Below are 15,262 nucleotides of genomic sequence, written 5' to 3'. Positions count from 1 at the left end.
ATCGCCCGCTTGCGAAAATGCGCAGCAGCGATCAGGTCTGAATTAGCCCCATGGTGTGAATCCTTCAGGCATTACAGAATGCTTTGCTGGTGTCTACTAAGGGAGGTGGCATTTCATAGACCTGGAGATGCCGTTTCCCTGTTTTGCTGCCCAGATGCCTTTCATAGCCGCTCTGCAGCACAGTCACAGAGCCAGCACTAAAGTTATTTTTAAACTGATGGAAAAAAAAATGTACTAGAATGTGTTATTTTAACGCAACGACATGTCCATGTCAGGAATGTGAGTCTATGAGAGATCATATCAGTCAAAGAAAGATGAGGAAAAAGATCTGTAGTAGTAACAAAGATATAACTTTATATTATACATATCATCCTTTTCCTTTCCCAGGACTGGATCACAGCAACAAACACCAGTGGTGTAATTCCCCCACACCCTCCAGACACAGGGTAGGCTGAAAAGAGAGTAATTTCACTCGCTCTATCTGCACAGTCTCTGTCTGTCCTGGGCAGAGGAATGGGAAAATCCCGCTCACTGCCATTTTCCGGTTCTAGGAAAGGAAAATTATGACTAGCAGAACAAACAATTTCTGTGTTACCATTCACCACCTCATCATGGCAGCAGAAGCCAGTGGTACCTACCAATGATGTCCCAAAACAAAATAGGGATGCAGGTGTTACTTAGACAAAACTATTAATAAGCAGCATGTCATTTAGCAGACAGACATAAACCTGTGTTGTAATATCATCTGCCTATTGAGCAATGGAATAATGGCCGCACCGCACTATAGGCCCGATTCAGACCTGATCGCTGCTGTGCGTTTTTTAGTGGCCTGCGATCCGATAGCCGCCGCCCACAGAGAGTGATAATCCGTCCCGTGCGAATGCATGTGCATGAGACAGCAGACATATGCAAATCCGTTTGTAACTCACCATCAAATGATTTTTTCCAGTCTGTGCGCAGCCCAGGACTTACTCCTACAGTGCGATACAAATAGGCTGATCGGGGCCAGAGCTGACATCACACACCCGCCCTGAAAACGCTTGAGAACGCCTGCGTCACTCCCAGAAAGCGGCCAGTTACCACCCACAAATGTCCTCTTCCTGACAATCACCTTGCAAACGCCTTGCGATCCAAATTTTCGCACCATTCTGTCACTGTTTGGCATTGCGGCTGCACATTGCGGTGCAAACTTATCTGCATTCATTCGATAACTGGCCGCTGTGCAATTTCGCACAGCATCAAATAGGATTATAATTACCTACCTGTAAATCTTTTTCTCGTAGTTCGTAGAGGATACTGGGGTTCCATTTAGTACCATGGGGTATAGACGGGTCAACTAGGAGCCATGGGCACTTTAAGAATTTGACAGTGTGGGCTGGCTCCTCCATCTATGCCCCTCCTACCAGACTCAGTCTAGGAAACTGTGACCGATGAGACAGACATACTTTGAGAGAAGGATATATAAGGATAGTGATGAGATTCCGAACCAGCACATACAAGAGGAAAGCCATGCTAACCAAACTTGAAACAGGAACAGCAATAGCTGAACCAATGACAATACTTAACCAAGTAACATTGCAGGAAGAACAAAGCACCAGGCGGGCGCCCAGTATCCTCTACGGACTACGAGAAAAGGATTTCTCGGTAGGTAATTAAAATCCTATTTTCTGCTGCGGGGTACACTGGGCTCCACAGGGAATGACATTGGGGTGTAGAGTAGGATCTTGATCTGAGGCACCAACAGGCTAAAAGCTTTGACTGTTCCCAGAATGTATAGCGCCGCTTCCTCTATAATCCCGCCTCCGTGCACAGGAGCTCATTTTTGTAGTTGGTGCCATGCAGTGCAGGCATACAACAGGTGGGCTGCTCCAGTAGCCCTCAGAAGAGCTTTTTAAAGTGAAAAATGAAGACTTCAAGAGCTGCAGCAGAGACACTGTGAGTGTTAGATGTCAGTCAGACATCTCCTGCTGCAGCTCCATCACCTCCCCCAGCGGCGCTGTACACTCCGGCGCCCTGGTTGCCAGGTACTTACAGCGGAGGCTTCGGTTTTCATCTGTCAGTCACACACCCCACCGCAGCTCTCCAGGATCGCGTGACGCACTCAGGGAGGCGGTAAGTGGGTCCCCCAGGCGGGACCCGCTGGAAATCGCAATCCGGCGCGGCCAGTGGGAGGCGGCCCACGCGCACTGGCGTGGACACTGTGGTAGTACCGGGACCCCACTAGACCACCAGGGCAAGGGCACAGGTCGGTTTTACTAAAAAACGTTTACTATAAAGCCCGCAGTACCCGGTGGTTAAGTCCAGGTGGTGGTGGCCCGCAGTACCCGGTGGTGACATGTAGCCCCTCCCCCAGCCCCAGGGCGCTATTTAGAGTAAATGTTCCCGCCCCGGAGCTGCATATTTCTCCCTCACTCCCTGTCAGCGTTTGGGCGCTATTGGGACAAACTCAGCTGTTCCTGGGACTGTTTGGGCAAATCCTCCTCTGTAAAGCAGCCTGCATGTCAGCGCTGTGCATTTTACAGGGCACTTAAGTATTCTACATGTCTGCTGACAGTGTTAGTTACAAAACAGTGCATTTAGTCAGGGTTATTTCGTACAAGTACCCTGTGATATACATCCAGTCTTTACTGTGCATTGATATATCTATTGAGTGTATAGCTATACTTAGTATTACTCTGTATTGCTAGTCCAGTGCAGTTTTATAGCATGTTATAATTTCTGCATTGTACAATGTGACTAAGTGTGTGTGCATATAGCTGCTGTGTGACCTCCATTTCGTGTATCTCACTCAGATTGCTATCCGTATATTTTGTAACCTGAGGGGTCTAAGTGCGTCAGGGTTATATTTAATATAGGTGTTTCACAAGATATACTTATTGTGTATTTTTCTCTGTGATTTTTAGTCACCATATACTGTACCTCTGGAACTCTGTTTGTGCTAATACACTACACGGGGGGTTCTTGTCAGGTGTTGTGCTGCTGACATTGTACTGTGTTGCCTGGAATTGAGCTTTCAGATATGTCAGCTACAAGAGGCGAGGGAGCTGGGGCTGATCCCACAGTGCGTGGTGGTGACGCTGCAGACACGTTTGAGAAAAATATAGCAGAAGAGAATTCAGGTTCTAGGGGTCCCTTACCCCACAGTGGGACCGTAGCAATGGGGGTTCAAAAAGATCCACCTTGGGCTACTTTCTCCACGTTATTGAATACGCTGGTAACTAGACTTACGCCCCCTATGAGACCTCCTGTGCCGGTACAACCGCTTATGGTCCCTGCGGTTAATCCGCCATGGGCAGGTCAACTGTCCACTCAGTTACAGCAATTGAACCAATCACTGACTAAACAGAAATCTCACCCTCGTCCGCCTAGGACCAAGGGGCCCTCTAAGCGGGCCATTACTTCCTCACAATCCACCAACGTCCCAAACACCTCATCTGATGAGGATGGCTTATATACTGACCCCACAGACACTGATTCTGATACTTCTGATGGGGAATCTGTTTCACAGATGGATGTTCCTGACTTGTTGGAGGCTATCAGGTTAATCCTTCAAATTACTGATGACCCAGAGCCTGATACTGCCCTTAAGAAACCGGACAGATTTAAACGCCAGAAAGTGGTTAAAAAGGTTGTACCTCATTCTGACCATTTAGTTGACATACGTCAGGAATCCTGGGAAAATCCAGGAAATAAATTCATGCCTCACAAGAAGATGCTGGCTCGCTATCCACTCACGGCGGCGCTAAGTAAAAATTGGGAGACACCCCCGCCAGTGGATTCGCATGTGGCGCGGCTGTTGATATCCTCAGCTCTGCCTGTAACTACTGTCACGTCTCTGAAAGAACCGACGGATAAGCGTGTGTAGGGTTGTTTAAAGGCGATTTACACCCTAGCTGGTGCTGCGCATCGGCCCACCATTGCAGCAACTTGGGCTGCAGAGGCTATTGAAGCGTGGGCTCAGGATTTGGAAGCTGAGCTGCCTTCCAACGTTTCTGATCATGCTAGACAATGTCTGTCGTATATTTTCACAGCTTCTCATTACATTAAGGAGGCGGCTTCTGATGCCGGTATTCTGGCGGCCAAGGCCTCTACTACGTCCATTTTGGTTTGCCGGATTCTCTGGTTGCGGTCCTGGTCTGTGGATCTGGACTCTAAGAAACCCCTGGATGAAAAATTCCTGACATGCCAGCGTTTTTTCGAACACTCCCCGAAATCGGTCAGTTGACACCCAGAAACGCCCTCTTCCTGTCAATCACTCTCTGTGTCCAGCAGTGCGACTGAAATGCTTCGCTAGACCTTGTGTGAAACTACATTGTTCGTTGTAATAGTACGACGCGAGTGCGCATTGCACCACATATGCGTGCGCAGAAGTGCTGTTTTTTTGCCTGAACGCTGCGCAGCGAACGAATGCAGCTAGCGATCAACTCGGAATGACCCCCCCCAAGTCAAAAACTACTAGATTCTACATATTAAGGGATGCACACAATAATAAAGGGACCTGTCCTCTTCACCCACCGTGGAGGATAATGATTATGGTTCAGATTTATCAAGCCTTGGAGAGTGATAAATTGCAGGGTTATAAAGTACCAACAAATCAGCTCCTAACTGCCATGTTACAGGCTGTGTTTGAAAAATGACAGGAGCTGGTTGGTTAGTACTTTATCACCGTGCAATTTATCACTCTCCAAGGCTTGATAAATCTGGGCCTATATCTGCTTGATCCTCATTTATCTTTTTGATAGAGAAATATTAGAGGCTTGAACACAAGTTTATGAAGACAGTAATCAGGCTTTAAAGGGTATATTAATTAAGCTAAATGGGTCTCTTATTATTCCCAGAGTAACACTCCTTCCTACTGGAACAAGTTCCAGAGTGAATAAAGGTTCATGCATGTGCACTTACACTGCTGATCAGTTTACGGCTAAGCACGGGGTGGTGGCTAGGGCTAAGGACACTGGGGTGGTGGCTACGGCTAACACCCCATGTGGTACTGAAGCCTAACCCTCCCCCCATGTCCTAACCCTCTCCCCAATACTTACCTTTGGGATGCCATTGGTCAGGGTTCTGGCGTCAGGATTCCGAGTGGTGACGGGGTTCCAGCGTCACCACAGTAGAGCCACTTATACACATCACACCACAGTAGAGCGGAACGTACATGTTACACCACAGTAGAGCCACTTATACACGTTACACCACAGTAGAGCTGCACATACATGTTACACCACAGTAGAGCCACTTATACACGTTACACCACAGTAGAGCTGCTTATACATGTTACACCACAGAAGAGCCTCTTATATACGTTACACCACAGAAGAGACGCTTTTACACATTACACCACAGTAGAGCTCCTTATACACGTTACACCACAGTAGAGCCGCTTATACACGTTACACCACAGTAGAGCTCCTTATACACGTTACACCACAGTAGAGCCGCTTATACACGTTACACCACAGTAGAGCTCCTTATACACGTTACACCACAGTAGAGCCGCTTATACACGTTACACCACAGTAGAGCCGCTTATACACGTTACACCACAGGTGTCTGTCCTTCCTGAGATCACCTTACTACACCTTCTGAAACATGGAGGTTTGTGTTCTTCTTGAGATCGCCTTACTGCTCCTTCTGAATCATGGGAGGTTTCTGTGCTCCCTTAACTCGTCTTATTGCAATTGTGTTATGGTTTGAGAGATCCTAAAAGTCAAATGGATTCAAAACGTCACTGTGGGAAATGTAATAGCCTGCAGGTACTTCAAGTTGACGACTATTAAATCCGTTTTCTTAAAGCAACACTAAATTTAAAAGGCAAAAATTGTTTGGGTTTGCCTTTTTAATTATTGTCACTTTCAGAAATAAGATGAGTATGTATTGTAAGTCTTGGAGGTCAGCAACCATGTGTTTGCCTGTAGAATGAAGATAACTAGTGAACATTGGCCCTCATTCCGAGTTGTTCGCTCGCAAGCTGCTTTTAGCAGATTTACTCACGCTAAGCCGCCGCCTATTGGGAGTGAATCTTAGCTTCTTAAAATTGTGAACGACGTATTCGCAATATTGCGATTACACCTCTCTTAGCAGTTTCTGAGTAGCTCCAGACTTACTCGGCATCTGCGATCAGTTCAGTGCTTGTCGTTCCTGGTTTGACGTCACAAACACACCCAGCGTTCGGCCAGACACTCCCCCGTTTCTCCAGCCACTCCCGCGTTTTTCCCTGAAACGGTAGCGTTTTTCCGCACACACCCATAAAACGGCCAGTTTCCGCCCAGTAACACCCACTTCCTGTCAATCACACTACGATCACCAGAACGATGAAAAAGCCGTGAGTAAAATTCCTAACTGCATAGCAAATTTACTTGGCGCAGTCGCACTGCGGACATTGCGCATGCGCACTAAGCGGAAAATCGCTGCGATGCGAAAAAATTTACCGAGCGAACAACTCGGAATGACCACCATAGATCTGCAACACAGGAAAGAGTGTTACTCAACTGGACATTACACCTATTTTCATTTCAATTAACTTTTTCCACTGCCTTATTTCATACTTTATTTAATCTGTAGAAACATCCTTAATTACTTGTTTGTCCAATAATCTTGAAAGATATGAAATTGCAAGAAGTCAGTTTGGTTTCTGTACTCTCTATGTGAGAAAAGAACAAATAAATATGGATGCGAGAATACCCATTTAGGACCTGTTTAATACAGGATGACACTATAAAATAGGACTTTTCCTATGACTTTAGAACACCGGGTTTGGGATCTGTGAAACTTTTAACTTTGCTTAGCCTTTGAGCTGGCCTGAATTATAATGCATCAAGGATGAGAAATTCTCAGTTTCCTCATAATAGTTCATTTTCTCTCTTACTAATTAAGGAAACAATATCTATGATAATGCTGATGCATACAGAACAACAAAGGTACTGGCTTACCAATGTCAAGGTGCAGACACTTGCCAACTGAAAGGTAGAATGAACTGAGACCATGGAGTCCTCACTGTGTAGATCAAAATTAAAATACATCAATTCCCTCCTGGTGCAACGTCTGAAAAGGGGGAGTCGCATCGGGAAGAATTATGGCCTCCCGTGCCCTACGGCACACCCCGTTTTTCACCATTCCAGGGGTGTGTCCTTCATTCCCGGATATGCTGGGCTGGAGACTCTCACTGCACTGCTCACTCCTTCTCAGTGACAGGAGCCGGGCGCTGTGCGATAATGTCACAGTGCAGCACTCGGCTCCCTATCACTGCAAATGAGCAGGCATTTTGGTGTCATGCCCTGGAAGGGTTCACCCAGGTGCGGTCAGCACCACCCGCACCCCCTAGTGATGCCGGTGTCCTGGTGCAATAGTGATGCTGCTTGAATAATGTGACTAGATAATGCATTAGGGGACTGTGGACTGATCAGAATTGGAAGCAGTTAGCACCCCCCACTGCATCTTTGTATACAGTGACTTTGCTATAATTTGCAGAAACAGCAGGAGGCATAGTGAGTAAAAAGACGCCCACTGACGACTTCTGTTATCAGATGCTGCATCCGAGTCTGCAGCATAGGATCAACTGTGTGACCCTCAAGTTACTCAGGATATGCAGTTAAATTATACAGCCAGGGCCAGTGTAGCTGCGTCCAAAGATGTAACTTGGCACCTCCAGAAAACAGGCCTGACGCCACCGTTTTCTGGGACGCTTCCTCTCGCTGCCCCCAAATGCCAACAACATGCTATTCGTGTGCTTCAGTGCATGCGCAGATCTCAACATGAGATTTTTGCAAACATCAAGTTTCCGTAAATCTCAGAATTATCCTCAATGTATTGAGCTTTTTTAAACTTAATTTATGCAGAAACTTTATGAATTGTTACTATGTAGTATGTACTAATAGTCTAGTACAGGAGTCACAGAAATCTTGTGCAAAAGGTTAATAGCGCTGCAGATCAGTCCTACCCCTGTGCAGTGTAAATGGCGCGACCCGGACATAACCAGGTTGGAGACATGGTGTTAAAGGGGTCTGACTCCTATCGAACCATGGTCAGACCCGAGATTTTAGTGTGAAAGGGGTATTAGTGATGTATCCTACTTTAACCTCAAGGGTTCTAAAGGTATTACACACTAGACTATTTGCTCTGTGAGTGATATCATCTAGTGTTTTCTCTACCCTCCCGGTCGACCGACCTAGTGCATGCACACTGTACGAGATGGCTAGCAATATCGTACAGTGATGTCATGCCACGGGCGGTACGTATGTGCCCTTTTGGATGATATGTCCAAATTGCGCTGCATGCACAGCCGGCAGCAGTGGACAATAACGATGTGCGGGACCGCACACCATTGTTCATCGTTCGTAGCATACACACTGGGCGATATTTTAAACGATATCACTCATCAGGCTGAAAATGAGCGATATCATCTAAAATATCGCCTAGTGTGATTGCACCTTTAGACATCATCGTCCGATCTCCAATAGGCACCATTTTTCTAGCGAAGGGTAACCCCAGCCGCAAGTGTAATATTGCAGTGTACATTCAGACCCATGTTTTTTTTAATCAAACATAATTTTCTTTCAGGTTCAGACTCCATCATTACTTTTACTTATTAGCACTGACTTCCCTAATATGCCTTATAGGAGTAGTCAGAAACACCCAGTAGATGGCAATAGAGAATCCACATAGGGGGTAATTCCAAGTTGATCGCAGCAGGATTTTTGATAGCAATTGGGCAAAACCATGTGCACTGCAGGGGAGCATAGGCGTGCGCGGGGGGGTGCCTGGTGCGCACAGGCACCCTCTAATGCCTGTCACCCCCTCACACACACCTGCTGCTGCAGTATCGGCGATTGCAGAGTGTGCTCATTTCTGTCCTCCCGCCCATTGCGCCCGCCATCCCCTCCGCTCAGTCTGGCTGTCATTCATTTGTATGGTGCAGCATCACTGGCATAATCCTTCTCCCAGTTCCTCTAACTTGTGGGATGTGTCGTGATGATGTCATGCCGCGTGCATGCACGCTCATGCTCCCACCCACACTCTCTCTCTCCTCATCATGTGCCAACGCCATAGAATACAGTATTCCTCTTGGAAGAGGAGAAGTTCAAATTCAATATCAATATATATTTCGAAAGATTAGGATATAATGTATGGTAATAAAAATATACAAATTTAACATATATTAAACAGATTATCTATCTATCTATCTATCTATCTATCTATCTATCTATCTATCTATCTATCTATCTATCTATCTATCTATATCTGTGCATCAATTCTCTATATTATTTAGTTTGCATTGAGTGCCAATATGTGGTGCTAGACACGCCCAATAGGTGGTGTTAGACATTGCCCAATAGGCGGTGCTAAACACACCCTTCTAATCGTGCACCCCCTAATAAAATGTCCTGCGCACGCCTATGCAGGGGAGGCAGATATAACGTGCAGAAAGAGTTAAATTTGGGTGGGTTATTTTATTTCTGTGCAGGGTAAATACTGTCTGCTTTATTTTTACACTGCAAATTAGATTGCAGATTGAACACACCACACCCAAATCTAACTCTCTCTGCACATGTTATATCTGCCTCCCCTGCAGTGCACATGGTTTTGCCCAATTGCTAACAAAAATCCTGCTGCGATCAACTTGGAATTACCCCCATAGTGAGGTACTAGCGGTGATGTGTTTCCCTGGTAACTACAAGCCCAGCAGACTGCATAATATCATTTCTGAGAACCATCTAAAGAGCAGAACATCTGGAAAGCTTTTTCATTATTTTAAATATATTTCAGCTGTAAACACAGCGTGTAGGACCCTCTTCACCTTTATTTTAATGCTCAGCATCTTATTGTTACTATGACATTAATTGATAAACTCAATTGTACTGAATCTGTTGATGCACAAGATAATAACCAAATAGTATTCATTCCGTTCTGAACAATGATCAAGTGGTATTATTGATGCATTCTCTCAAAAATGTGACCACTGGAGCTCCAGACACTGACGTGACGTAGATTCATGCAGACACCAAAGACTTAAGATGCATACACACGATGCAATGTAACCTTGCGATTTTGACTATATAGTCAAAATCAGAATCAGCTTTATTGGCCAGGTGTACTCACGTACACTAGGATTTTTTTGCGGTACAATGCATCGCCAAGCAGCAACATGAAGGGGGGAATACATAGCATAAGAAGGGGGAAAATCATAGCATACATTACAAACATTACACGTATGAGTTCATACTGCACATTGCAACTGTACGATAGACTAGACATGTTAGACTTTTTATATATTGTTCAGCTGGTGGACAGCTAGTGGGAAGAAGCTTTTAATGGATCTGGTCGACTTCGCGGGAATGGACCTGTAGCGTCTGCCTGATGGAAGCAGTTCAAACAGTTTGTGACCTGGGTGCTGCATGTCTGCCACGATTTTCTCAGCTCGCTTCCTGACCCTTGACTGGTATAATTGCTGGACGGGAGGCAGGTCAATTCCAAAGATCTTTTCAGCTGTCCTCACCACCCTTTGCAGCCTCCGTCTGTCACTCTCATTGGCAGCTCCATACCAGACTGTGATCGAGGAACATAGGACTGATCCTACAATCGCTGTGTATGCTGGTCGCTGGGACCCCGACCGCCGGCAAACCATACCACACCCGCCCGTACACACTGGCACGATGTTAATAAAGGACGGAACGATCATGTTCTATCTTTCATTATCATAAACAAGGACGCTAGTGATATCGCTAGGTTTGATGTGCAGCACATCAAACTTAGTAATATCGCTAACAACCGCTGGCACCCGTACACAATGAGCAATGTAGGCAATATGTCATTACAAAAATGGCAAATAGTGCCGACATAGCTCCAGTGTGTATAGCCAGCATTACCATACTATCCCTTTAAACCGCGACACTCATGAATTATACAGGTTTTCTAGCTGCCTAAAATGAGGTGAAATGCAGTTTTCAAGTCAGCCAGCCATAGAACTTGTGTAATTCAAGAGTGTCCCAGTTTACAGGGATAGTATTGCATTGTTTTGCAGATGCAGTAGTGCGACATATTAAGTGTGACTTTCCTTGGTATTACATAGTTCTGCATCTGCAGAAATGTGATTCACTGGGAACATAACACTTTACTACACCACACACCTAGAGTTATAATTTACGGGGGGGTTATTCAGGTTTGTTAGCAAACCAAAAAAGCACACTCATGGACAAAACTGTGTTGCACTGCAGCTGGGGCAGGTGGAACATGTGCAGAGAGATCTGGGTGGGTTATACTGTTTCTGTGCATGGTAAATATTGGCTGCTTTATTTTTACACTGCAATTTAGATTTCAGTTTGAACACAACCCACCCAAATCTAACTCTCTCTGCACATGTTACCTCTGCCCCACATACACTGCAACATGGTTTTGCACATTAGTGTGCTTTTTTGGTTTTCTAACAAACTTGAATCATGCCCGCAGGACCTAATTCAGTAAGGATTGCAATTTGCAAATGCAATCTTTTGCAATGCAAATGCAGGAGAAGGTGCCTACCACCTCCTTCCTGCATGTGCGATGCAATGTTAATTTGTGATGGCGGGCTGAGTAAACCTGAGCTTACTCAGGCTTGTTGTCGCATTGCGGCTTGCAAGGCCAAGGAAATTGTGTACGCCTCGCAGTCCTTGGCCTCGTCACTCCCCAACGCTGGCTGCCCCAGTACCTCCCTCCAAGCACCTCTGCCTGTCAATCAGGCAGAGGCGTTCGCATTCCTGCGATACGATTGCAGGACCCATTCTACACATGCGCAGAATGGGTCTTGTGCGTGTGCATTGCCCGGCCATTGGGAAACTGCAGTAAGGTGATCCTTACTGAATTAGGTCCACAATCTCTGAGCTAGTGTAAAACTGAAATCCTTTTGTGGAATGGAAACTCCCCTATAAATGGGGTCTCTCTACTCCTTGGTCACAATACATAACCATGGGGCAGATGTATTAACCTGGAGAAGGCATAAGGAAGTGATAAACCAGTGATATGTGCAAGGTGGAAAAGGCAGCAGCCAATCAGATCCTAACTGTTAATTTACATATTGGAGCTGATTGGCTGGTGCGTTATCACCTTGCACATATCACTGGTTTATCACTTCCTTATGCCTTCTCCAGGTTAATACATCTGCCCCCATGTTCCTGGAGCACCTTCACTCCACCTAACTCTACTTGATCTAGACTTTTGCTCTTGTGCAAATACTGCCATCTTGCTCCGATAATCCATGTGCCAGAACAGATGCATTTTTGTAAATTGAGATGCAGATTTAATTCAAAGCACTGTGTATCGAACTACTTTCTCTTCATAAATGCCCTTCAGTAGGAGAAAATCTATCTGGGTGTACCAGGGTTCACTGATGTACCTATTTAGGCATGAAAATAACCATAGATACTATTGATCAGGGCCTCTAATATACTATGCATCATATCTTACACAGAACTGAAGCTCCCAGAAGGCTAGAAGATGTTGGCTCCGGTCACATTTGGACGTAAACGCCCCCTGCCTTCCTGCCCAAACCCCTTGTTTCTAAAGTGGCTGACAGAGTGGAGGGATTCTACTGCTGAGAAAGGGTTGAAAACACAATATGTGTACCAAAAGGTGAGTTACAAAGAGAATGCTGTTATATGCTCCCTATTTATTATCAGACAATTAAAATGTACAGCAACCCATAGCAAGCAATCATATAATAGCTGTCACTTTTCTGGCAGTTGAAATCTAGGAACTAATATTTATTTTCTATTAATGATAGCACATTTGTGCTTTACTGCATGTCAGAGACCTACAGATCTACAAATTAGATGCAATTTCCTATCCATCTGTGTAGGCTGAAGGGATTACCAAATCCAGCTGGTTCAGTTAGCACTGGGTATTTTTTGTCCTTGTGCTAAACGTACAGTTTATAGAAGAGCAGGAACAAAGGTGATCACTTATGTTATATTTGAATGCTTCTATGTTATTACAGCTAGAACACAATGGTAAAAAGAGAGAGCTTTTTATATATAAAGTGAATAGATCTGCGGAATAGGCTCCCTGTATTTGTGTTAAAAACTAAAATAGTTACATGATTAAAGAATGGATACGTGCAAACAGGTATCCGTTCACATGGTCGACCATGTTATGGTCGACAGTCATTAGGTCGACCACTATTGGTCGACATTGACATGGTCGACACATGAAAATGGTCGACACATGAAAAGGTCGACATGGGTTTTTTAACTTTTTTTTCTTTTGGGGAACTTTTCCATACTTTACGATCCACATGGACTACGATTGGAACGGTAAAGTGTGCCGAGCGAAGCGGTAGCGGAGCGAAGGCACCATGCCCGAGCGAGCCATGCGAGGAGACGCGGTGCACTAATTGGGGTTCCCAGTCACTTTACGCAAAAAACGACACCAAAAAAAGTAAAAAAAAACGCATGTCGACCTTTTCACGTGTCGACCATGTGTCCAGGTCGACCAAGTCAATGTCGACCAATAGTGGTCGACCTAATGACTGTCGACCATAACATGGTCGACCATTCATACCGGAACCGTGCAAACATACGGCTGTTGTTAAAACAAACAAAAAAAACCTTGTTCCTATGACTTTATTGTGTGTCTCTAATAGCACAAAATGTACAAATTCTGCCACTATTGATCAGATATCAGTCGTGACTGACTGAAGGGGCCTACACACTGGGCAATGTTTTCGACCATCGATATTATCGACCAACCATATTATCGATGGTCGATTTTACCTGCATACTGGGCGATACCGATGGTGAATATGGACGATATGAGAGTACATGCATTTATATCGTCCAAATTAACTGGTATGTACCAACGATAATTGATCAATGATGAATGATTGCGTATTGTTTATCGTTGATGCAGCCACACTGAAAGATATGAACGATTTATCGTTCATTTGTGAACGATATCGTTCATATCTTTCAAGATATTGCACAGTGTTTAGTCCCCTTAAGAATGAGGTCAGACGATGAACATACCCTGCCAGTGCATGTCACAGTTTTGCACAAGACCTGCATGGCTGCAGGTGTCCTTTGTCACTTTTACACTGATAACTAGGGGTCGAATCTGCTACTCTGTGGGCAGCTATACAAAATGTTATTATCATTAAAACTATCTTTCTCTTACGTCCTAGAGGATGCTGGCGTCCACATTAGTACCATGAGGTATAGACTGGTCCTCCCGGAGCCATTGGCACTTTAAAAGTTTGAGAGTGTGGGCTGGCTCCTCCCTCTATGCCCCTCCTACCAGACTCAGTTTAGAAAATGTGCCCGGAGGAGTCGGTCACAGCTAGGGGAGCACCATAGGAGTTTCTTTAGTTTTTTTTATTTTAAAAGAGTTTAGGCACAGGGAGGCTGCTGGCAACAGCCTCCCTGCTTCATGGGACTAAGGGGGGGAGTAGTGTCCGCCCTAAGGGGTCTGAGCCACTATCTCCGCTGACAGGATACTGAGCTCCTGAGGGGACAGATCGATCGCCACCACAGGGGATCGCTCACCCCAGCAGCATGCCGCCAACCCCCTTACAGAACCAGAAGACTTCAGTGGCGAGTGAGTCACCGGCCCCCTGGCAAGCGGGGAGTCGGTGTGAAGATGGCGGCAAAAGGGTTGGGAGCGCAGTACTGACTGCACTCCGAGGCTCGGCGGTACATGGTGCAGCGCTGTGAGGGGCGCCCAGAGCCAGCGCCTACACCCTACATTGGTCACACAGCCTGTCTGGGACCCCGGATCACTGCCAGCAATATACCTCAGGCCAGTATAAATTCAAACAAGAGCGGGAGACAACGCCAGAAAAGGGGGCGGGGCTTATCCTCAGAGCAGACCCAGCAGCGTTCAGCGCTATCTTTCCTGCATGCTGAGCTGCTGACAGGGGAGAGCTGTCCCTCCACTACAATTCCAGTTATCTGTACGGTACCAGGGGGTTGTAGAAGGGGGAGCAGGCGGTGTAATAGACTGTATAACCTATCAAGGTACACAGGTGGTGCTGGTAAAGGGTGTCCTTTATCTTTGGAAGCGCTGTGTGTAGGTTGGCTCCAAACTCTGTGTCTCTCTTGGCATACTTAGGGGGGAAACTCTGTCTGCATTTCCCTGTGTGTGTGTGTGTGTGTGTGTGCTTGTTTGCTCACAAAAATATCCATGTCTAGGGACTCTGTGTCATATGCTGTAGAGGATATGTCCTCTCAGGATGATCCCATTCCATGTAATCAGGATTGCACTGTTTTAACATAGATTCCTATAAGAGAACCCGAGTGGT

At 45.7% G+C, this 15,262-nt stretch overlaps 1 protein-coding gene across 3 annotated transcripts in view; it reads left to right on the top strand.

The window, feature by feature from the left end:
* The window catches only part of MUS81 (MUS81 structure-specific endonuclease subunit), a 415,158-nt gene that overhangs the window by 203,530 nt on the left and 196,366 nt on the right, over positions 1-15,262 (top strand). For 2 of the 3 annotated variants that reach the window (XM_063945085.1, XM_063945086.1), the window contains exon 2: positions 12,440-12,600. In XM_063945085.1, coding sequence (XP_063801155.1) covers positions 12,466-12,600 — 135 coding nt within the window. In that variant the 5' untranslated portion in view covers positions 12,440-12,465. Of the gene's footprint in view, positions 1-12,112; positions 12,601-15,262 lie in introns of those variants that run through there. The other variant, XM_063945084.1, reaches the window with a different exon arrangement.

Source organism: Pseudophryne corroboree, chromosome 11 (assembly GCF_028390025.1).
Source record: "Pseudophryne corroboree isolate aPseCor3 chromosome 11, aPseCor3.hap2, whole genome shotgun sequence".
NCBI lineage: Eukaryota > Metazoa > Chordata > Amphibia > Anura > Myobatrachidae > Pseudophryne > Pseudophryne corroboree.
The sequence above is the reverse complement of the archived record's forward strand: the minus strand, read 5'-3'. Positions and strand labels throughout refer to the sequence as shown.